We start from the raw sequence: 23,439 nt of genomic DNA on the forward strand, positions 1-23,439 counted from the left end.
CCACAAAGCTGACCGCTTCCCATCTGGGCTTGTGTGCTAGTTCCTTTGCCAGCCATGGAACCCGGCCAACAGCAACCTCTGCTCTTTCTTAGTGCAGAAGGAGGAAAGTCCCAGCTGCAGGTAGCCAGAGATAAGGCGAGGTTTCCATCTCATAGAGCCAGCAGCAAAGGCGGTGATGGTGCGAGGGGGATGTTTTTAGACACACACAAAAAAAAAAAAAAAGAAGAAAAAAGCTGAGCCCTGCTGCAGATCTGCAGAGAGCAGGCAGCACCCGAGCCTGTGAACCAGGAGTTTGTGGTCCCCGTGCAACCGTGCGCGGGTGCTGCTGCTCTGCGCTTGGCCCGGCCGCCCCGCTCGGAGGAACTCTGCCAGCGGTGGGGGAGCGGGGAGGAAGGGGACCTCCCCGGGGCACAGGGCAAGAGCGCTTGGCCGCAGCTTTGCAGTGGATTCGGAGAGCCTTGGCGACGGGCAGGGAGGAAAAGCGGGGTGGGGGGCACGGAAGGAGTTGCAGGGGTGGCTTTGCTGCTCGTCCTCCCGCTTTCGTCACGACGAGGGGGATATGTCCCAGGGGGAAGAGGATGGAGAAGCGCCCGAGGAGCGTTGGCAGAGTTTGGGTGACCAGGTAGGGCAGGGTGTACATCGGGCACCCCGTATGCACCGCACAGCCAGCTGGCATGGCCACGGGCTGCCCCGTGGTGCAGCTGGTGGTGAGCAAGGCAAGCAGGAAGGAGAAAAAACCCACCCCGGCTGAAACAGAGAGCAAGAAACAGAGCGTGGGCCCTTTGCTTGCGCTCGGCAGCGGCATGTGCTTGTCCTGCCTTGTTACGTGTTTGCTGTAATAATATTTCCCCTTTAAGGCTGGGCTGAAGTTATTTATACTTGTGGGGTGGTGACAGGAACACAGAGCGAAGCAGGAGCCCTGAACTGCTCTTACCTGATCTGCGGCAGAGGGGCGGACGGAGGCGGAAGGAAACTCAGATAGAGAGAAGGAGCAAGAGAAGGGACTCCAAGGGACGGGAAGAGAAAGCAGCAGGGCATCCCCAGGGAGGGGACCAGCTGGGGAAACAGAAAAAGGGGGAATGAGGGAAGGAAGAAGAGAAGTAGGGAGCGAGAGGTCCTCAGGGAAAAGCAAGGGGCAGAGCGGCTCCCGGGAGCCGAGGGGCCACCGGCATCCGATGCCAAGTGTCGCCAAGGGGTGCTGAGCAGTGGGTACAGCCAAGCGGAGCGGCTCTTGTGGTCTCCTCCCGGCTCGCAAGATGATGAAGAGGCAGTTTAATCGGATGCGGCAGCAGTTGTCCCATCCCAACATCACCAGCCGGTAAGGACTTCTCTGCTACCTGTGCCGGAGGGCTGTGAGGGAGCAGGATGCCGGTCCTGGAGGGCTTGTGCTGGGGCTGGACTGATCTCCCAGGGCCAGTGGCCAGGGAAAAGGGGGGAACGACCGTGGGTTTAGAGCATCTTCTGCATAAGCTGAGGGACTGTGACCCCCCAGCTCCCCCACACCCACAGGGCAGCAGGAAGGCTGCACCGGTGCTGCTCAGCAGGGACGTGATTCCCAAGCCCAGCTACCTCTCCCAGGGATGCTGTATCCACCTGGAAACAGGCCCTTCCCGAGCTTGGCATCCCCAGGATGTGAGGGCAATGGAGAGGGACCTTCCAACCACATGCCCTTGGCTGTGCGGTGACCAGGAGTGTGTTAGGAGCTGGGACTTGCCCTTCCCGCTGAGCCCGGGGTGTCCCCCGGGACCCAGATGCCCTGCGTAGCTCTAGCTGGTCCGGCAGCATGGGTGTCCCAGGATGCTGTTCAAGGAGAGGACCAGGGATCCTCGGAGCACCCACGGAGGACTTACAGCTTCACACAAATCCCTCCGGCCCCGTCCTACCTCCACAGCTTCCTTATTTTTCTCGTTGGCTTTCCAAAGCTCTCCCCTTGCAAAACCCAGAACTGAAATTACAGGGCTGGGCCCTCCCTTCCCACCCCCCTCCCTCCCTCTTTCCTACAGCCACCTCCACAGGTTCCCCAGCGCTGGGAGGCTGAGCGGGACCAACTGTGTCCCCTGGACCACTGAAGTCCTTCAGCCAGCCCAGCAGACCGGCCACAGGGAAGCAGCTCCTCCATCCTGGTGGCCTTTTGCTCTTCTTGCCTTCCCCAGAGGGAATTATCCCCTTTCCCATCCCTCCTCCCTCAAGATGTCTCATCTCCATGTTAGATGCACCTCCTTTCCATTTAATGCCGGGCAGCTCGCGCAGTCCATGAGCAAGATCTTCACCCGCTGCAGAGCCTCTCCTCCGTGGGCCACAATCTCACATGATTTTTCTTGACTTCAACCAAGCCGCCCCCGTTTCCTGTGGCTCCACGGCCTCGTCCCACGTCAGCTCTGGCGGGCGGCGAAAAGAGAGAAACGTGAACTGGAGAAAAAGCAGCAGTAGCAGAGGGAAAGCAAACGGGGTTCCCGGGGCGTAGCAATGGCAGCGGGCCGTGAAGCGAGGTTTCCTCTATGGGAGGCATCAGGGAGGTTTGGTGGTGATGGCAGCTGGTTTTGAGCAGAATTTGCTGCAAGCTGGAAGTTTCCTTTGCCAGATTTGCTCCTAATACGTGCTGCAAAACCGAGCAGAAAGCTGGTTTCATGTAGGCTTTTCTGGGGGCAGGTGTTGGTCTTAGTCCCCAACTTGACCACAAAGATATCCTTGCTCCGGCACTGGTGGCCCCACACCTTCTGGCCTGCAAAGACACGTGCTGGGCTCCAACGGCACTGCCCTGGATTTGCCTTCAGGGGAGAGGCAGGCGGTCAGGGGTAGAAGGTTTCACCAGCAAACATCCCACCCCTGCCGTGGCCCTGCTAGGCACCCTGCCTCCAAAAAACAGGCTGCATCTGGATGTTTTGACTGTGGTGCTCTGAACTGGAAGCCCTGTTTGATCTGATGGGGTGTCCACCAACCAGCAAGGCTGGCTGCCTTGCCCTGCTCCTGCTGTGCTTGTCCCCCCGGGTTCATTCTGCCCCATAACCTTGTGTACGACGGTCCAGGCCATAGCCAGTGTCTCCTGCTCCCGGGAGCCCAAAAAGAGACGCATAAGGACCTGCCTTTCCGAGGAGGCTGAGCGGAGGTCACCCCCATCTGCTGATGGCTCTTTCTCCTTCCTCTGCAGAGCCCAAGAAGCAACCGAGCTCTTGCCAGAAGACTTGCTGCAGGTGAGGCACGGGCTGGGCTGGCAGGCATGTGCCTGCTTGTGCCTGGGTGTGGGAACCTGCCCCGTTCCTGCCTGCGATTTGCGCTGCCGGCATGTCCAAGTCACAGAGCTGGGATGTGCCCGCCTGCCCGGGGGTGACTCCAGGACCATGGCGTTATGGGAATGGCAGGCTCCTGCCATGGGAAAGGGCTTCCCTGGCTGCTCACAGAGAGATGGATCCTGACCGGGAGCTGTGCTCCCTTTTCCCTAGACCAGGGATGCTTTGGTCTGCCGCGGGATGCTGACCGCGTTCACCCACACCCAGAGCTGGGTGGTGGGCAGATGGCCTCGGGCCACCCACGGTTGGCGAAAGGTCTTCCCCAGTCCCAACTTTCTGCCCCCAGATCGAGCAGAGGATCGAGCCGGCCAAGCGAGCAGCTCACAGCGTGTCCAAGAGGCTCCAAGCCTGCCTGCAAGGGCAATGCGGCTCCGAGATGGACAAGCGAGTGGTGAGTGCAGTCCACCCTCCACAGCCCACACTCGCCCTGGCTCTGTCCCCCACTAGCAAAGGGGATGTCAGGCTCCTGGTTTGCAGGCTTTGCCAAAAGATGGCCCAAAGCCCAACCTAGGTCCCATCTCCAGCAGTGGCCTGGGTCAAGCAGAGCAGGACAACCCTCTCAACCTCCACTAACTTGAGGCCTCCTGGGACAGAGACGGTGTTTTTGCACTGAATAACCCTCCAAAGCCCTGTTGTCCATGTCCCTTCCTAAAGCCCTGTGAACCTCTGGCACCCACGGTGCCCCGCGGTGCGGAGCACCACAGCATGGCTGGGCACAGTGGTGCTGCTGCTTCCTCCTCCTCGGTTTGAACCTGCCACCCTCTTCCCGGCTGGTGCTCACCAGCCCTCGTCTGGGAAGAAAATAGTGGATCCCTCTCGCACTTTCCTTAGCCCCCGCCATGATTCTGTGGGCTCCTTTCTTCTTGGCAGCCTGACAAGCCCCAGCTTGGCTTAATTACTCTCGGTGATTAAACTGCTCCATACATTTGAAGCTGTGGCAGGGCTGGGCTTGGTGACGGTCTCCATCAGTGTCATGGTCCACCACAGGGGACTATTTTAGAGAAGACTGGAGGTTTTCTAACCAACTATGGAGCCTCAGCGTCTTGTTTAGCTAACTGGATCCTGAAGGGACATCCAAAGGGCCCCCCCCTCAGGCCCCAGGGCCAACGGAGATGGGTGGACCAGGGAAGGATGCAGGACCCAGCGCAGGGTTTGGCCACTTGCTCCCATGCCATGTGGCATGCTTCATGGGGAGGGAGCTGCCACAAACAAGCTCACCATCGCTTTCCCAAATCCTTGGCTCTCTGCAGAAGAAGCTGCCCTTGATGACTCTGTCCACGACGATGGCCGAGAGCTTCAAGGAACTGGACACAGAGTCCAGCCTTGGGTAAGCGCCAGTGAGACAAAGTGCTGGGGGTGACCCCAAAAGATGGCAGATGCTGGCAGAGCCACTGTCTTGGTTGAGGGGCTCCCACAGCCAAGCTGAGCTGTCAAACCCTGTCAGAGCAAACGTTGGTGTCACAGGGGGAGAAGGAACAGCCAGCGCCTTCAGCCTCCGATTGCAGCAGGGTCCAGGGGCTGGCTGAGGGTCCCAACGTGGGTACGGGTACGACAGGGGGTGTTGGGTCAGAGAGTGGCATGGCTCCAGCCCGCAGTCATTTCATCTCCGTCCCCACGCAGGAAAGCCCTGGAGATGGGCTGCTGCATACAGAGCTCGCTGGCCAAAATCCTGGCCGAGTTCGAGATCGCCGTGGAACGCGACGTCCTGCAGCCGCTCAACAAGCTCAGCGAGGTAGCCCTGGCCACCCTCCCGGCTCCGCTCTGCTGTGCCACCCCCCCTTCCCCGTCCCCAAGCCTCCTCCACTCACTCTGGCCTCTCTCTCCCCCAGGAGGATCTTCCCATCATCCTGAAGCGCAAGAAGACCCTCCAGAAGTTGATTTCTGACTGGAACACAATCAAGAGCCGGTATGGGGCACGCTGGTGGGGTCAGGGCATATGAGGGAGAGCTCCCAGCCAGGCTGGGGGAGAGAGGAAGATGACTGCCCTGCGAAGCGAATTTCCAAGGGCTGGGGGCGAAGTTGAAGAGGCAACAGCTCTTCGGGAATGCTCTGCCAGCCCCTCAATGCAGGCGCACTCTGCTCTGGGCTGAGCTGCTTGCTCCACGGTACAGGAGAGAAAGGCAGTGCCATCGCCGAAAGCAGCAAAGTGCTCAGTGCCACTGAGATCGCCCCGCTCCGACTCTCGCAGGGTAGCCCGTGCCGGGTTTCTCTGGCAAAGCGGGGCAGCCGTGGGTCGTTGATGGCTCTTTTCCACTCTGCCTTCCCTCTGGCTGGAGGGCAGACAGCAGGGGACATCTCAGGAAGAGGGCTTGGAAAGGGTCCTGCAGACCCTGGGTGTTTCAGGCAGCCGTGCTGAGCGCTCCCTGTCTCGACCAGGTCGCACCCCTTGGTGCAGCAGCCTCTGGGTGAGGGAATTGAGAGGTGCTGGGAAAACCACCGCAGGGCAGGACCGTGACTTGCCGTCCCCCTCGCGGTCCCCGTACCCCTTCTGCACACCCATCCCACCCCACGTCCCCGGTGCTGAGGCCGTGGGTGTGCCTCTTCTCTCCCACCCCAAAGGCTGAACCAAGCTGCCAAGAGCTCCAGTAACAGCGCTGGCACCGGTGCTGGCCCGGGGGCATCTTCTGCTGCCAACAAACTGGAGATCTTGAAGGAAGAGGAAGAGGAGGTGAAGAGGAAGGTGGAGCAGTGCAAGGTGAGAACAGTCACTCGCTCTCCCCCCCGGGGGCAGCTCCGGGGCTGCAGACCTGCTCCCCTCCACCAGCTCTGTCCGAGGGACCCCCACGCTGAGATGGATGCAAGCCAGCCAGCACGTCCTGGCCTCCGCAAGCAAACCGGTCCCTCAAGGAGCAGAAATAGGGAGATGCCCCAAGCCCTGGGAAGAAGAAGAGTAAAGGATTCAAAGCACAAGCTGGTGCAGAGAGGAGACTGACTCCAGGGGCTACAGCAGGGAGCTTATGGGGTCCCTCGGGCTGGGACCCAGCTGAGCTGGGGTCTGTGCTGGGTGGCAGGGGACTTTCACGTAAACTTTTTCCACTTTGGCCCTGTTTCTCTGAAAAGCCCAGTGCCTTGTCTGGCAGAGCCCGTGGGATCACCGGAGCTGGAGGTGCAGGGACCTCTTGTCCCTGAGCCACTTGTGCCAGGACGCTGATCGTAGGACAGGTCACTGCCACTACCCAAGTGCAAGCGACGGGGGCAAGGAGGAATCCCCCCACAGTCCCAGCCTGCCCCCCACTGCACCCGGAGACCCTGTCTGGACAACTCACAGCCTGGATGAGGGGACTTTGTGAAGGTGTTCCCTCTTCCTTGGGTGCCAGGGAGGAGGTGAAAGATTGCTCTTCTCTGTGTCTCCCTTCCCAGGATGAGTACATGGCTGACCTCTACCACTTCTCCACCAAAGAGGACAGCTACGCCAGCTACTTCATCAAAGTAAGTCCTCTCTCACGCTCCTCCTCGGCGTGTGAACCTCTCCTGGGCTACGTCTGAGCCCAGCCCTGTCCCCATCCGCACCAAGCCCTCCGTCCAGGGCAAGGGACACCCCAGGCACCAGCAGATGCCTAAAGCTGGCCTTGCTCCATGCACCATGGGTTAATGCCACCACTAGCACCAACTGCAAACAGAGCAGCTTGTCCCGATGACCCCCCCTCTCCAATTTGCCCTCTACACCTTACTACAGACATGGTCCCACAGACCCCGGGGCGATTCCCCTTGCAGCTCCCCCTTCGCCCTGTCTGCGTGTGGGTGCAATGTCCTGGGGATGGGGTCTCTCTGAGAGGGGCTGGTGCCAAACTGAGTACTGTTTGCCTGTCCCCTGTCCGGCAGCTGCTGGAAATCCAAGCCCAGTACCACCGGCAGTCACTGGGATCTCTGGACTCAGCTTTGGCGGAGCTGAAGGAAAGCCACAGCCAGACAGGTACCCACTGGCTCTCCGTGCAGCTCGGGGAGGGCTGCAGCCGAGCCCGGGGGATGCAAGTGTGGCCGGCAAGGCTGGGAAAGGCAAGTTTTCCCTCCCTGCACCTGCTGCTGCCTCCCACATCGGGCTGGTGGGATGGGGATCGCAGCTTGAGGCAGGCTGGGGATGCTGCCTGCCCTGCCTCTGCCTACCCCCAGCCAGGCTCGGCTTGGAGCAAGATGGCTAGATGCCAGGTGGCCCTGGCAGCTGCCTTCCCTCCCAACATTCACCTCCCTCTTCTAGAGCCCACCTTCACCGCAGACACCCCAGTGGCAGGGTACTACGGCGTGCCCCTAGAGACGCACCTCAAGAGCTTGGGCCGGGAGATTGCGCTGCCCATCGAAGCCTGTGTCATGATGCTGCTGGCCTCCGGCATGAGGGAGGAGGTGGGCAGCACTCCTGAGCCCCCCGCCACCCTCTCCCTCCAAATGCAGCCCCCCACATCCCTTCCCTCTTCTCCCCATCCCCAGGGACTCTTTCGGCTGGCAGCGGGTGCCTCAGTGCTGAGGAAGCTGAAGAGCAGCTTGGCCAGCGGCTCCAACGCCCTGGAGGAGTTTTACTCGGACCCTCACGCTGTGGCCGGTGGGTGCCGGCGAGGCCGGGCAGGGGGACACGATCGGGCAGTCCCTGCCGTCCCCCAGCCACCATCACCCCTGCCGCTCCCCCTCCCCTCCCAGGTGCACTGAAATCCTACCTGCGGGAGCTGCCCCAGCCTTTGATGACCTTCGAGCTCTACAACGAATGGGTCAAAGTGGCCAGGTAGGTCCGGGCATTGGGGTAGAAAAGCCTGGCGGGGCTCAAAAAGCCCCCGCTCACCCCCCTCCATCCCTCCCGGCACTCGGAGCAGGGCTGCTCAACCTCGTTTGCCATGTGGAGAGATATGAGAACGCAGCACCTGGTCTGTCCCGTGCTCGGCAGAAATCCAGATGGCCCAAAATGTCGGAGAATAGCAATAAAAAACATGGCAGGGGGAGGGGGAAGGCTGCAGCCTTTTTGATTGCAAGAAGAGTTTAGTCTGTGAAGAAGACCCACTTAGCCTCAATGGCATGAGCCCCATCTCACCGGCCCACCAGCCCAGTTTGGCCTCTTGCTTTTGGGATGGAAGGGGTGGCGGAGGAGGCACAGCAAAAAGCCTGGGGGAAGAGGGAGAGCATCTTTCTGAAGGGATCAGCTCAGTGTCGATGTGCCCCGTAGTCACGGGAAAATAGGGTGGCTGCTCGTGGCAAGGTGGTGCTCACCCCCGGGCCAGATGTGCATCATATTAAATCCCTCTGAGTCTTTGGGGTGCAATTTTGTTCTCCGTGGATGCCTGCCTTAGCTGTCCAGTAAAGGCAGCAGCAGGGCATCTTGGTCCCCAGGGTTATGGCCTGCATGGACGGCCGACGCTAGCCTTCCTCCCTTGCACACTGTGTCCCTCTCTGCCATAGGGAACGGGCTGAGCTCTCCGCTCCTCTTTCTTCTCTCTTGCAGCTTAAAGGACGTTGACAGCCGCCTACAGCGACTGCAAGACACCTGCAGCCGCCTGCCCCAGGAGAGCTACAACAATCTGAGGTGTTTTGCAGGGACAGGGCTTCTTCAGCCCTAAGCAATCACTGGGGGCAGCTGTTCCTCTCCCCATATCTGTAATTACCACCCCCTCACCCTCCTTTTACCCCACAGGTATCTGATCAAGTTTTTAGCCAAGCTGGCTGAACACCAGGAGGTGAATAAAATGACTCCGAGCAACATCGCCATCGTGCTGGGCCCCAACCTGCTGTGGTCACAGCAGAACACAGGGTAAGGCCTGGCTGGGAGGGGTGGGAGGCAGCTCCCCAGCCCCGGCTGGGGTGCCTTGAGCTCAAACACCATGGGAAAGGCTGATCCAGCAGCATTCAGGCTGGTCTAAAGCATCTCCATCTTCAAGTCCTGTCCCTTGTCCCCATAGTCCCCGAGTGGCACATCCCCTCACCAAGCACGTGTCCTCTTAGCCACTCTGCAAAGTAGCTGAGACCTGGAGCACTTGTGACATGAATGGCCTCCAATATCGTTAGCCTCCAACACCAAACCAGGGTTTTCCAGGACAGGAAACAAGGCCCACCTCCTGCCCTACCACCCCCTCCTCAGCTGGGCCATCTCCCCTTTGGGCTCTGCCCCCTCAGGAATGAACACCAAAAGGGTTAATGCCCCAAAACCCCTTTTCTGATGCCTCCCCCATCCCTGTCTCTCAGAGACCCCATGCAACTGGACTTGGCCTCGGTCTCCTCCATCCAGGTGGTGGGTGTGGTGGAAGCCCTCATCCAGAACGCAGACGTCCTCTTCCCCGGAGGTATGACCAGGGTCTCGCTTGGGGGGGCTACAGCCCAGGTGAAGGGGGGAGGAAGGTAAAGGGACATTTCTCCATCCCCAGGAGGAGGGAAGCTGGGGGTTGCTCCGGTTGCCCACCACGGGGTCATCAGGGAAGCTCTGGGTAGCAAGGACTTCCTCACGGGGTCTTCTCCTTTCTCTCCACCCAGAGGTAGATTTCAACGTCTCGGGCATATTCACACCACCTGCAAATGGCAGACTTGGTGAGACCACTCCGGTGGAAGAGCTGACCCCCAAGCCCCCTCCAGCCAGCACACCCACTCTCCCAGACGGAGAAGTGTAAGTCCAGTGGAAGCTGGGGGCTCTGGCTGTCCCAGCTCTCCCCATGTCCTCCCCCCATCCCACCCCACGCCAAGGGCCGTACCCTTGCAGGTGGGCGCGAGGTGCCTCATGGCCAGGACCGCCATGCCCAACCAAAGCCTGATTTGCCCCATTGTCTGCACAGCACCTCGAGCGACCCCGAGGCCAGGTCCCAGCCGACATCCCCAGCGGCGACCAGACCGTCTCCCGAAGCCGCGGGGCCGCTGTCTCCAACGATGACCAAAAACACCACCTGCAAAGGTTAGGGTGCCCCGGACGGCACAGCGCTTGGGGAAATGACACCCCCCAGTGCCACCTCCTCTGGTTTGCCTTCATCCCGCCATTCCCCCCACGAAAGGGTGCCGGGGATATCCCTGCCACCAAATGAGAGGAAGGGTCTCTGACCGGGGCAGCGTGGCCAGGATCCAGCCCCTCCTTGCATGCTCCAGCCCCAGCCGAGGTGGGACTGTGGGATGGGCACGGTATGTCCTCCAGCGTCGGGTCGAACACCCCCCCCGTAAAGAGGTGTCAAAGCTCACGGCCCCTTGTGAAGGGAAGAAGGTGGGAAAAGCCCCCAAAAGCTGGTGTGCGCTTGGGTCTCCACTATGGGACCTGGGCAAGGGGGCATTTTGTCCATCAGTCTGCCTGCAGCCTTCTGCCTGACTCATGGCTGGCACCGTGGCCCCCTCTGCCCTGGGGAGAGACCCCAGCAGAGGGGACCCCAGCCCACCCTAATTTTTTTTCCAGGCAAGCGCCCGGCTCCGGCCCGACCCACAATGCCGCCGCCGCCCGTGGCGCAGCCCCGGACCACGGCTCCCCCCCCGGCAGCCCCCGAGCACGCAGCCAGCCCCAAAGCCCAGCCGCGACGGATGGCCGGGGTACCAAGCCGACCCCCCTCCGTCCCACCACCGCTCCCCCCGCAGCCGGCACGCCGCCATAGCCGAGACGCCCCACCATGCCCCAGGCCTCCCGCCAGCGAGGCCGAGGCGGCGACTGCCACGGACTGTGCCCCGGGAGCCACGGATGAGGGGCGACCGCTGCCTGCGGGAGGAAGAAGCCCCTTGGCCACATTGCCACCAGAGGATAACTGAGCAGGGCCGGGAAGATGGAGTCTGGTGCCCCGCCGAGACCCAGCAGGCGCTGTGGAAACCGGGGTGGCCTGAAGGGACGGCGTGCCCCTCCAGCTCCTCCATCTTGCTCCACACAGGCTGGGGCCCTCCACCTGCCTCCCTTTCTTCTCCCGTCTCCACAGAGCCTTTCTCCCCACACCACCGTGTCCCTGCCAGAGCCCGGCCACCCCTAAGGGACCCAGGATCCGCCGATGGCAGGTCAGCCACGCTCTCAGGTCCCCGTGGGAGTCCGGGAGAGGGTGAGCCAGTGTGGGCAGGTTGGCCCCGTGGGGCCATTTGCGGGTGCGCAGCCACGATCCCAGCCCCTTCTGCCCCATTTTGCCTTGTCCCTGTTGCCCCAGGAACACACAGACACAGAGATATATAAATATATATATATATATATATTTTGCAACTACATTATTTAAAGAGCTGGTGTCACAGTCGCAGGCAGGTGTGACGCCGCCCGCCCCTCCCCAGGCTGCAGCCGGGAGGAGGGAAGGGGGGGGTTCCCCGGGGACGCCAGGGCGGAGAGGCACGGCTCAGCCCGAGGACGGGAGGGCAGCCAGCTCCCCTCGACCGGCGGAGAGACGGGGCCGAGGGGTAATGGCGGCTCCGCTTCCCACGGGCCCCGGCGGGCACCAGGGGACGCCCTGCCGCCGCGCGTTCACCCGGGGGAGGAGGTGGCTGGGGAGGGTGGCTTTAGCCAATCGGCAAGCGCGCTCAGGCTCTGTCCCGCCTCCCCACCGCCTCCCTCAGCAGCCAACAGGGCGGCGCGGCTGTCACTTCGGGAGCCGGCCTCCCGCCTCTTGGCCCCGCCCCTTCCCCTCGAGGGCGACAGGACAGCTCGGCCGCCGCTCGGCGCTCTCTCCCCACCTCCCATTGGTGGCGGCGGGCGGGCGAGGGGCGGTGATTGGCGGGCCGGCGAGGCGGGGCGGGACGCGGCGGCCGGGCGGGCTGGCTGACTGACTGGCTGACTGACTGACTGGCTGACTGGCGGCGGCGGCGGCTGAGGGGCATGGCGAGCTGCCGGCGGCTGAGCGGCGCTGGGCTGCGGGAGGTGCTGGGCTCGGCGGAGGGTTTGCTCTTCGACTGCGATGGCGTCCTGTGGGCGGGCGAGCGCGCCGTCCCCGGCGCCCCCGAGCTGTTGGAGAGGCTGCGGCGTAGCGGCAAGGCCGCCCTTTTCGTCAGCAACAACAGCCGCCGTTCCGTGGCCGAGCTGGAACGGCGCTTCAGCCGCTTGGGTTTCCGCGGCGTCCGCGCCGAGCACGTCTTCAGTTCCGCGCTCTGTTCCGCTCTTTTCCTCCGCCAGCGTCTCCTCGGCGAAGCCGGCAACGGCAACGGGAACGGAGGAGGCCGCGTCTTCGTGCTGGGCGGCGAGGGGCTGCGCGGCGAGGTGCGCGATGCCGGCCTGCGCCTGGCGGGTGAGGGCGAACCGCTGCCCGGCGCTACCGAACCGGTGCGGGCCGTCCTGGTGGGCTACGACGACCAGTTCACCTTTGCCAAGTTGGCGCAGGCCTGCGGCTACCTACGTGACCCCCAGTGCCTCCTGGTAGCCACCGACCCCGACCCCTGGCACCCGCTCAGCGATGGCCAGCGCACCCCTGGTGAGCCCCTGCTCCCCTCCCTTGCTGCCCCTGGGAATGGCGGTGGGACGATGGTGGGGTTGGCCTCGGTTGGGGTTCGCCGTCCCAGGCCCTGACAAGGGGGTTCCTTGACCGTGGGGACGGGCAGGGCTGCCCTCGCACGTCCCTGCCAGCTTCTGAAGCCGTGTTGCCAGTACCCTGCTTGCTCATCCTCTGGCAGGACCCGGGGTGCTGAGCTGCCTGCAGCCAGCTAGCCCATGGCTACTTCTTTTTCTCTTTCTTCTCCACGCTATCCCCTCCCCTCTCTGCTCCAGGGACTGGCAGCCTCACAGCAGCGGTGGAAACTGCTTCGGGCCGCAAGGCGCTGGTGGTGGGGAAACCAAACACGTACATGTTTGATTGCATTGTGGAGCGTTTCGGCGTCGACCCGTCCCGCACCCTCATGGTGGGAGACCGTCTGGAGACAGATATCCTCTTCGGCAAGAACTGCGGCCTCTCCACCATCCTCACCCTGACAGGTGTCTCCCGCCTGGAAGAGGCACAGGCCTACATGGCCAGCGACAGCACTGCTGCCAAGGATCTGGTGCCCAACTACTATGTGGACAGCATTGCAGACTTGATACCGGGCCTGGATGAGTAGCAGTCTGCACACGTGAGGGCAGAGGGGTCAGGTTTCCCATCCCAGATCTCCATCTGTTCCCATTTCTCTCTCACTGCCCTATTCCTTCAATTCCTGGTTTTTCCACATTTCAATGCCCTTTGGGGGCAAAATGGGGAGGATTGGCAGGAGGGGGCAGGGTTCAAGTTGTCTCCTTTCTGCTGAGAGCTATCCATGATGGACAGAGTCCTTCTCTCCCTCATATGCCAGCTGCCAGCGTCTCTGGGAGAGAGCTGGAGGCCTTGAGGCTGACAGGGGGGTCAAATCAGTGTGTCTGTGTGGGGTTAGGGACCGGCTGTCTTATTATTTTTCTCTTAGATAACCAGTGGCGGCCTTTTACTGCTGTCCCTTCACTCGTGTAACTCTCGACTGCTGAGCTGCATCCCTGCAGTCCTTGTGGTAACCCCCTCCTTGCCAGGGGACTGGCTGGCGTTGTCACCCACCCGGTCTCCATCGGTGCCAGGGCGTGTGGAAGGAGCGTGCCGGTGCTCTGGAGTGATGAATGAGAGCATCTCTGCCTCCCACAAGTGAAAGGGAGCATTGCCTCATCTTTTCTCTCCCCCATTCCTTAGAGATGTTGCCCCCACCACCCCCTGCCCTGACTCAGTTAATAACTGTGCCAGTGCCCATCTGAAGCACTACAGAAAGGGAAGAGACTGGTTTGAGAGGGTTTTTTGTGCCAAACAGACAAGCTGTGACTGCGCACAGCGGGTCTGCGGTTGTACCTTGTTTTCAAGCACCTTTTCCGAAGGGGCTTGTGAAGGAGAGAGGGCTTCTAGACCATGACAGCACAGCAGTAGTGAACTGTACAACTCTCCCTGGTTCCCCCTCCTCAGTTGGATTTTGCCATAGTACGGTGAGAGAAAAGGGCTGATGGGGGTCTGTGCTCCAGCTGCTGGCGTGCAGGTGAGATGTTGGTGGTATTGTTGCTGCTGTGAATGTGTCACCGTCCTCAAAATCATTCCTTGCTGCTTTGTCTTTCTACATTTTTTTTTTTAATTTCTTGATCTTATTTATCAAACTTATTTATTGTTCAAATACTGTATTATTTGTATAAACTATGCTGACTGGTTGCACCAAGGGGACAGGAGGCAGTGCCTTTGGGCCTCCCTTACTGTCCATGTCCCATGTTGATGTTCTTACACTCACCGTGTCTCTGTATATAATAAAGCGTGAGCGTAGGCTGGAAATGGCCTCCTTTTTTCACTTGTGGTGCCACCAAGATGAAAGTGGCCTAGGTATCTTTGAGCCCTCGAAGATGAGGACATGGCAAGACCTTTCCTCACTCAAGGGGGTGCTGCTGGGTAGACAAGAGAAGGGTGGACAATGTCTTGTGGACAGTGTCTTCCAGCTCCTGTTTGCTGTTGTCTCTTACTGGGGTCTCAGAACTGGAGTCGAGGGTGGAGGTGGCCGGTGGGGCTATGGCGTAGGGCGCAGGGTCTGGGCAGGTGAACTGGAGCAGTGAGCCATGCGATCTTTTCCAGCTGCCTTTGCGTTTCACAGCATGAGTGATTCCTTGCTGGGGAAGGGTGACTTCTTGTGCTGCGCCTGAAGTCTGCCTGCTGCTCATCAGGTGGACCCCAATGATCCGTGTGGCCCTGTGCAGTGGTGCCCAGCTCTGCTGGGGTAGGGGTGAGGTGCCATCTCTGTCACCCGCATGTAGCTTGCAGAGGGCTGAGGGCTGTCCAGGTAAGGTTTTGCTGTGACCCTTCTCGACTACGTTAAGCTTTGAGTGAAGGGGAGGTGGGTGTCACCATACACCTGGAAGCGACCTTCACTGGACTGTAGCTTACCATGGCCTCTCCCTGGGTTTGGCTGTGGTCCCAGCCAGGAGGGATAAAACACTGGGTAAGAAGAGTTTGAAATCGCTTGAATATACTTTGTCCTCCATTCCTCCTATGGGAGCCAAATCCTTCCCTTTGTCTGCCAGACCCCTTTAACAGCTGTTGAGGGTAACCAAGCATCGCATCTCCCGCTTGAGAGATCAGCTGTTCAGCTCAATAACCGATCTCAGTGTAAGTTAAGTGCTGTGTCAGCTCATGTGGCAGAACTAGATGCAACTTACTGGTGGTAGGATAATTCCAGGTGCTGAGTGTCTCTCCCTGCCCCCCGCCCCCCCCCCAAATAACTTGGGAAACAGCCCTCCAAAATACAAGAAGATCCAAAGAGCTCTCTGAAGACTGCCTGTCATCTTAATCAGTCCCCTTTGTATGCGTCTGTCTCTCCCTTTTGTCTGTGCTGTCTCCAATTAGACAACCAGAGGACTGGTACTCCCTTAATGAGCGCCTGACCAACGCTTGCATCATCAAGCAAAGCAAGATCGAGACCTGATGTGTCTGCTAACTCCGGTTGCCTAACTAGAGATACCCAGACCCTGATTTATTTTTCAGAGCTCTCAGTTCTTCTATCAGGCTGAAACTCGGAGCGCTGGTGTTGTGACTTGGGGCCACTGCTGGGAATGCTCAGTATGGCTGCAAATTGCATAGGTTGAGTTGGTTACCTATGCGTGTACAGAGGAGAAGGTGCACAGCAAGAGCATCCCCAGGAGATGCCCCCTTTTTTCTAGGGTGCTTTAAGGGGGAATGCTTCTCGTGCTCTCTGCCTTGTCTGCTCTGTCCTTTCCAGCTCTCCCAGCTAGAAGACGGGAGGTGGGAGGCTGTGGTCTCCCAGTCTGGCACACCAGGAAACAGAAGGGAATCCAGTAGCTAATCGGAGCATTACAGCCTGTGTTTGGGCCCTCTCCAAAGAGACTTCAGAGTTCGTCCTTTGGATCCCAAATGGTGAGCCTGCAGAGTAGGTTTTCTTTTTCACATGGCTGCTGCTGAAAACAGAGCTCAGCAGAGGCGATGGCTGATCGCTATCTTATGACCATGTAACTTCTTTTGATCTGGTGCATCTCTCCCTGAGAGCTTTGCTATGAAGCAGAGGTGGGCTTGGAGCAGAAGGGGAATAGGCTTTACCTGGCCTTCCCTTGGTTCTTCACGTAGCTGAGGGTACCAGACAGGGGTGACCTGTGTCCTGTAAATGCTTCCTCTCCCCAGCAATGGAAGCAGAGGCTAAGTGCTGCCTCTAGCCACGGAGCTGCTCTTGCTTTGAATGGAGATGAAAGCAGTGCTATAGGGGTCCATCAGGTCTGGCAGGCTTTAGTTTTGTGTGGCTTCCCTCTGCTACTCTCGCTCCTGCACATAATGAAGGTGAGTGTGAGCAGACCTTACTAGAAAATTGGACTGGAAGGGTCCCTGAGGGACAGTGAGTTCTCCATCCAAGCCCTTCAGACATCCGTTAAACCACGGACATGAAGGGGTCTGTGACTCTCATAGGGGTCAGGCTTTGGTTCCCTCTGGGGTGGGTCTGGTGACGCTGCAGAGCACACATGCTGTTGAAACTGAAAAAAGTGATGGCTCCAGCCTGGGCGGGTTGATTTCTTCTTGTCTAAAGCAGATTTTCTTCTTGGGTTGACTGTTCAAGGAAGCAGTGCAGTTGCCAGGGAGCACAGGGCTGTGGAGAGTGGAGCTGCAGCAGCACATGGGAGGATGGAGTGGATGGGAAGCCTGGCTTGGTGTAGAGCGGGGAAGGGTATTTATTTTCTCACCTCCAGAAAACTGCATCGTCCTTTCCTGCCGTGCAATAGAGACAACACCTAGGCGGGTGGCAGTCGTTCCGTTACCCCAGGAACCTCGAATCCTTCATCCGTGCGGTTACTGTGGCAACCACTGGCTGGATGATGTAAGCAGCAACCTGCTGAGCATCGCCAGCTCTGGGCAAGGCCCAGGGAGAGGTTAGGGATGCCTGTGTTCCCCTGGCTGGGGGAGAGGCAACTTCATCTTGCCTTCCAGACTCCAGCCATCCTTGGGCACGGACAGATGGAGGAGGCAAGGAGCTGTGAGAAGTCTCTCTGGGCTTTTGGGAGCTTGGGGCAATGTGGAAAAGGGTCAGATGTATGAGTAGGTGAGCCTGCTTCCATAGGAAACTCTCCCTTGAGCCAGCATGGACTGAACTGTACTGCTCCCATTTGTGTGCAGCATTTGTGATTTGACGGCAGGTAACCTGGAAGCAGTCTGCTGCTTTCCTCTACTGCTTTGTGACCTCTGGCTAGACTGCTCTCACTGGCCTGACTTTGGCAACCTGATGTCCCCTAGTTTGAAATGTTCTTCATGCTCCTATTTTCCTGGGATCAGCATATTAACAGGTGCTTCCTATGTTCCTTCTCAAGCATACTGCTTTTCTTCCCTTTCACAGAATCACAGAATGGTTGAGATTGGAAGGCACCTCTGGAAGTCACCTGGTCCAACACCCCTGCTCAAGCCTGCACCAGCAGCCCAGGACTGTGTCCAGGCAGATTGTGACTGTCTCCAAGGATGGAGACTCCACAACCTCCCTGGGTAACCTGTGCCAGTCCTTAGTCACCCTCACACTAAAAAAGTGTTTCCTGATGTTCAGAGGGAACCTCCTGTGTTTCAGTTTGTGCCCGTTGCCTCTGGTCCTGTTGCTGGGTGCCACTGAGAAGATCCTGGCTCCATCTTTTTCACACCCTCCCTTCAGGTATTTACACACATTGACAAGGTCCCCCCGAGCCTTCTCCAGGCTAAACAGTCCCAGCCCTCTCAGCCTTTCCTCATAGAAGAGGTGCTTCAGTCTCTTCATCATCTTTGTGACGCCTCCCTGGACTCTCTCCAGTATGTCCCTGTCTCTCTTGTACTGGGGAACCTAGAACTGGACACAATACTCCAGGTGTGGCCTCACCAGTGCTGAGTAGAGGGGAAGGATCACCTCCCTCAACCTGCTGGCAACACTCGTCCTAAGGCAGCCCAGGATACTGTTAGCGTCCTTTGCTGCAAGGGCACATTGCTGGTTCATGTTCAACTTAGTGTCCAACAGGACCCCAGGTCCTTTTTGCCAAGCTGCTTTCCAGCTGGGTGGTCCCCAGCATTTACTGGTGCCTGGGGTTATTCCTTCCCTTTGCACTTCTCCTCATTGAACTTCACAAGGTTGTTCCTGCCAGCCCATTTCTCCAGCCTGTCAAGGTCCCTCTGGATGGCAGCATGACCTTCTGGTGTATCAGCCACTCCTCCTAGTTTTGTGTCATCAGCAAATCTTGCTGAGGGTACACTCTGCCTCATCATCCAGATCATTAATGAAGATGCTGAACAGGATCAGACCCAGTATTGACCCCTGGGGTACACCACTAGTTACTGGCCTCTAGCTAGACTTTATGCCACTGATCACCACCCGCTGGGCCCAGCTGTTCAGCCAGTTTTCAGCCCACCTCACTGTTTCCTCACCTAGCCCATACTTCCATTGGCTTCTCTATGAGGATCTTACTGGAGACAGTGTCAAAGGCCTTACTGAAGCCAGGGTAGACAATGTCCACTGCTCTCCCTTCATCTGCCAAGCCAGTCATTTCATCATAGAAGTTTATCAAGTTGGTCAAGTGACTGGCACTTCAGGAAGACAACAAATGGGCCCAAAGATATTAATCGGTGAGTAGATGCCTTTAATATGAGGAACTAATGATCATCCTGGCTGGGAAGTTGTTACTGTTCAGCCACATGACATGGTAAGAGAACTGGGAGGATCTGGAAGGTGTTAGGACTGGCAGGACAGAAGAGGATTTTTTGCATGGGAAAGTGCCTCCAGAGCCAAGAAAGGATCATGATCCTAGGAACTCAGTACTTGCCCAACCTGAAGTGAGAGTCCCCCTTTGCCAAGGCAGGCAGCTCTGGCACCACCCTGTCCCGCAGCAGCTCGGGCAGGGAGGAGGAGGAGAAGGTGAGGAGCAGCAGCCTGTTACTGCCTGCCCTGGGGAGGCAGCCAGCGTTTGCTCTTCCTCCAGCAGCGGTGTGGGTAGAAGTCCCTCCTCTGCAGCACAGCTTCCCTCTCCTCAGTCCTTACACAAGGCATTGCCCCATCCACCCCATAACATGGGCTTTCAGGTATTCCTTTGCCATCCCCTTGGCATTATCCATTTTTTCCTTATTGCTGCCTCGTTTGCTCTACAGACTCTGACTCCAGCAAACTCGCCAGGCAGCCCAGGAGACGTGCGTGGCTATGCACATCCAGGAACTGCTGCTGTGGCGTTGGACTCTGCCTGCCTGGGAATTGTGTGTGGATAATGTATGGGAAGTGCTCCTGGCAGACAAGCTATTTCAGCGCTCCGTATGATCCCTGGGAGATACTGAACAGCTGAACCTGCTAAGAGCAACTGAAAGCCGTTAAGAACTCCACCAACTTAGGGGGTTATACTGGTCTTTGTAGCTTCACTATACCACCGCAGCAAAGCACTGTCAGCTCTGTAAGCCTTCAGCACGGACACAAGGGAAACATCATGCCAGAAACGTTCCCAGATCACAGGGCAGCTGCCTGCAACCTTCCAGGTTGTTCTGTCCCGTGATTTAGCCTGCTAGATGTGCAGCTCCAGCAAATAGCAGTTTCTATTCCGTAAATAGGATATTGCTGAGCACTGAGATGCTCTCTTCACTTGTTAGGGTTGAGAGAAACCTGTCCTTTAAATGGACACTGTTGTCCACCAGGTTGCCCGAAGCCCTGTGCCAGCCTTTCTGCTCACTGGCCCTTGCTGAACCTCTAGTCTGGCTCCCACAGAAGCTGCGCAGAAAATGGTACCTGGTTAAAATTAGGGGGCAAGAATTGTTTTCCTACTTGACCTGTTTCAAGTAACCTGAAATGACTCAGATACGGTTTTCTGTTTCCTCCAGGTGCACTCCGCTGTTGGACTACAGCTGCCTGTGTACAAGTCGTCGTTCTCTGCAGCACAGATGCTGAAGGGAATTGAGTCTTTGTGGGCAGTAGATTAGAGATTTCCCACCTGCTAGGACAATGTTGATTGGCCCTGGCAAGGTGCCCTTTCCTCACAAAACAGAGGTGTTCCTGACACGGTGCCCTCCTCTGGCCTAATGCGTGGAAGTTGCTGATTCAGCTAACTCTGAGCAGAGCCAGTCCCTGTTTGTGCGCTCGCAAAGTTTGGGGGTGCAGATGTGAAGAATGGCAATACGCTCCCGTTCAGCACTCCAGTACAACTAGGGGACCGTGTGCCTGCCACAGCCTTGCTCGCCTGGAGATAGACACGTCTCAGGAGATGGGGTGGCCATACTCCTTCAGCGGAGAGCGTAAGCTGTGTTTAGGCTGAGCTTCCCGATGCTCACGGCCTTGTAATCCACCACAGTCTCATTAGTTGCCTTCCCTCAACAATTTCAGGGGTGAAAGGACCTGTGTCATTGAGCAGTCCCACACCGTGTTTGACTCCTGTTTGGTCACAGGCAACTCTGAATGCCCTTGAGCCAATGTTGCTGGAAATCTACCTGTTGGTGCAGGTTTTTGAGCTGCTTTCTTCTCAGTTATCTGTTCGGGCAGCCAGATGTTAAGAATGCTCAGGAGAACTCTCTACACAAGTGGTCTTCCTCATCCCAAAGGTTACTTGTCTCTTGCTGATGAGCCGGCAGCAGCAGAACAGTCCTTCCTACTGGAGCACACTTGTTCCTCAGGTCAATCCAGGGATGGAGGTGGCTGGTCATTGTGAGTAGCACATGGGCCTGGCTGGCCCATCTTTTAAGTGGAGGGTCTGAGGCAGATCTCCTGCTGCTGCTTGTTGATGCAATACAAAACTCTACCATTACGACTTTAGGCGTGTTGTAAGGCTTCGAGAACAGCGTCTCCAGCAATGGGACATAAACAGCAGCAGGAAAATCTGTCTGATGCCTGTAGTGACTTAGGAAGAGATACAACTCCCTGGAAAAGGACTCTGTGAGCTACCCTGGGACTTCTGGCAGCAAACCTCCAAGCTCAGTGATGTGGAGGCATCCTGTCCACTACCCATATTTCTTCCTCCTGCCCTGGCAATGGTCTGCAATGCAGAAGAGTAAGGCGCCTGCAAAGGATCATCCTTATCTGCTCCTTGTCTCTTGAACTTGGATGCTGTGCCAGGTGCAATAAGTAAATTAGACATCTGTAGTAAGTCATCTGTCTTGGGCTCTCATTCTCCCATCTCCTGGACTGTTGTTCTCTAGGCTGAAAATAAATCTAGATGCAGGAGACTTCTGCCTTGTGTTCCCATGATGCTGGCTGGAGTGAATTGACACCAGATTTTTCTTTCATTTCATAATATTCATGTCAAATGTTCTCTTTCCTTTTTCCTTTCTATTGCAACTACCAGGGGCTCCACTGCCTGTCAGTTCCTCAGACAAATGGAGTGTGAGCTGTGCATCCCCTGCCACCATCCATCCCACCAAGACCAGTTGTTACCCTGTCCTTTAACACACAGCTGGGTGATACCTAGAGGCCTCGGTGCTGGGCATGGTAAGAGGGAAAAAATGCAACTGGATAGAAAGAAGTGCAGCTGAAATTGCTTTCCAGCAGACCTCACTTTCACTGTTGCCTGAGCCTCCTGTCTGTCTCAGTAGGAGGGAAGGGGTGGGATGTTCCATGTCAGAGTTGCTCCATAGATCTGCAAACCCAATGTAAGCTGCTGCTGCAAAAAACTCAGTTATTTTCACATCAGTCTGATGCTCAGCGACAGGAATGCTTTCACCACAAGAGAGGAGGCTGTGCCAGGCAGGGGTGAACAGCTGAAGGTTGGAGAGCAGGATGGGATGGTCTGGGGTGTCATCTTGGCCGATGTCAGCTTGCTCACAGAAATATGGGTTGATAAATGGCAGCTGGCTGGGAAAAGAGTGTGAAGTCCTGTCCCTTCACACGTTCAAAACTTGCGTTCCTCTGAGCTGTTGAACAAGGCCCCTTCCCGAGAGCTGAAAAGCCAGATTTATAACCACAGACAATTTTGACTGTTCTCTGGGCGTCAGCTTCTTTCGCTGGCCGTTGTCAACACCACAGGGCCCCTAACTACTGCTGGGACCCCGGGTGCAGCCAGCCACCCCGCGGCTGCAGCTCTCTGCTCCGGAGCTGTTTCTCATCACAGCCCATCCTCGCTTCCCCCCACAGCTCCAGTCGGCAGCGGCTTGGTCACGCAAGCATCTCTGCTCAGGAGAGCCTGGTTACTGGCGAGCAAAGGCTGTGTCCTGGACAGTAAACAGCGTACAATGTGGCTGACAGCCCAGCAGTCTGCATCCAAGTCATGGCTCCCTTTTGTGCACACTTAATCAGCTCCTTCTGTGCCGCACTGTCGCTTGGCATCTTCTGTCATGCTTCCAGTTGCTCTTAGTGGGACCATGCCCTCCATCTATGCCCTATAGTTTTAATGCTATAGATGTATGTTTTCCATCCTCCCTTCAATAGTTGTCTTACGCAGTTCTTCATCATCCCTTGATGAACACCAGACACCCTGCTCGCTGCTTTACTTGCTGCTCCATTGGCTGCACTGCTACAAGAATCGCAATTTCTATTTTCCAGGCCTGTAGCATATTTCTTTGCCTATCCAAGTCAAAGCGAAGGAGAACCTCATCTGTTCAGGCACTGCTGTAAAACCCTTAGCAGCAGTCTCAGGTGCCTAAATCTCTATGAATCAGACCTGAATTTTGGAGCAGCGGGGTGAGGAAAAGGGCCATCCGCAACCCCTTCCGAGGGGTGCAGCAATCCCAAATCCATGTACGGTGCCCGTTTCCAGATCCACATGGAGGGCAGTTATTGATCCAGGCTGGGTGAGCAGCCAGATTTCACAGCGCAGCCGGGCAGTGCCCCTTCTCCTCTGCAGCTATGCGGTCCTGGGTCAGGCAGGGAGAAGGAGAACACTTGGGACTGTGGTTGCGCGATGCTGGGAAGCTGCACGTAAGCAGCCTTGCTGTTGCAATGGCAGCCCTCACCTTCAGCCCAGCTCTTTTGCTGGTGCCCGGCTGGTTTGCCCTCGAGGGGTGATGTTTCAACAGGAGGAGGCCACAGACGCTCAGCCAGAGCAAGGCAACCACCACGCCAGCGAGGTTGCCACCGTGGCGTTGCCAAGCCCCGGGAGAGCCGGGGCTGCGGTGACGTGGCCCACGGGCACAGCCGGCAGCAAAGTCAGGCTTGGCACCTGGGTGCAATACGGAGAAGGAGCTCTCTGCTCCTCTGCAGGCAGAGCTGAGATGCACCGGCTGGGCGAAGGCGTGTTGGGGAGCTGGGGCCTGTTGGTGCTTGCTCCGGTTGCAGACAGAGGAGACCGGGGACTCGGTCCACCTGCAGCCGGTGTGGCGTTGAGATGCTACCGGCAATGGGAGCCTGGAGAGGCACCTTCGCGAGGTGTCGGGGAGAGGCAGGGCTT

At 57.9% G+C, this 23,439-nt stretch overlaps 3 protein-coding genes across 4 annotated transcripts; all 3 read left to right on the top strand.

Annotated features, from left to right (window-relative positions):
- The first annotated feature begins 589 nt into the window (after window positions 1-589).
- On the top strand, window positions 590-11,375 carry SH3BP1 (SH3 domain binding protein 1). Its single transcript, XM_052790841.1, has 18 exons — window positions 590-1,318; window positions 3,149-3,191; window positions 3,574-3,678; window positions 4,538-4,614; window positions 4,908-5,019; window positions 5,117-5,193; window positions 5,847-5,982; window positions 6,648-6,716; window positions 7,110-7,200; window positions 7,483-7,625; window positions 7,710-7,821; window positions 7,917-7,998; window positions 8,710-8,790; window positions 8,899-9,015; window positions 9,447-9,544; window positions 9,732-9,861; window positions 10,028-10,143; window positions 10,630-11,375. The coding sequence occupies exons 1-18, from the start codon at window positions 1,257-1,259 to the stop codon at window positions 10,971-10,973; spliced, it is 1,995 nt and encodes a 664-aa protein (XP_052646801.1). The 5' UTR covers window positions 590-1,256; the 3' UTR covers window positions 10,974-11,375.
- A 569-nt stretch (window positions 11,376-11,944) lies between these two features.
- On the top strand, window positions 11,945-14,425 carry PDXP (pyridoxal phosphatase). The gene is made up of 2 exons (XM_052790686.1): window positions 11,945-12,598; window positions 12,892-14,425. The coding sequence occupies exons 1-2, from the start codon at window positions 12,010-12,012 to the stop codon at window positions 13,215-13,217; spliced, it is 915 nt and encodes a 304-aa protein (XP_052646646.1). The 5' UTR covers window positions 11,945-12,009; the 3' UTR covers window positions 13,218-14,425.
- A 1,508-nt stretch (window positions 14,426-15,933) lies between these two features.
- On the top strand, window positions 15,934-19,971 carry LOC128143559 (uncharacterized). Of its 2 annotated transcripts, none has more exons than XR_008235796.1 (3): window positions 15,934-16,015; window positions 17,475-18,715; window positions 19,235-19,971. XR_008235796.1 is itself a non-coding variant. In XM_052790895.1 (3 exons), the coding sequence occupies exons 1-3, from the start codon at window positions 17,434-17,436 to the stop codon at window positions 19,420-19,422; spliced, it is 726 nt and encodes a 241-aa protein (XP_052646855.1). In that variant the 5' UTR covers window position 17,433; the 3' UTR covers window positions 19,423-19,971. The 2 variants fall into 2 exon arrangements, 1 of the variants encoding a protein (XP_052646855.1); XM_052790895.1 differs by lacking the exon at window positions 15,934-16,015 and having other exon boundaries at window positions 17,433-17,777; window positions 18,522-18,715.
- The last annotated feature ends 3,468 nt before the right edge of the window (window positions 19,972-23,439 follow it).

The sequence above is a fragment of the Harpia harpyja genome, chromosome 6, assembly GCF_026419915.1.
Source record: "Harpia harpyja isolate bHarHar1 chromosome 6, bHarHar1 primary haplotype, whole genome shotgun sequence".
Taxonomy (NCBI): Eukaryota; Metazoa; Chordata; class Aves; order Accipitriformes; family Accipitridae; genus Harpia; species Harpia harpyja.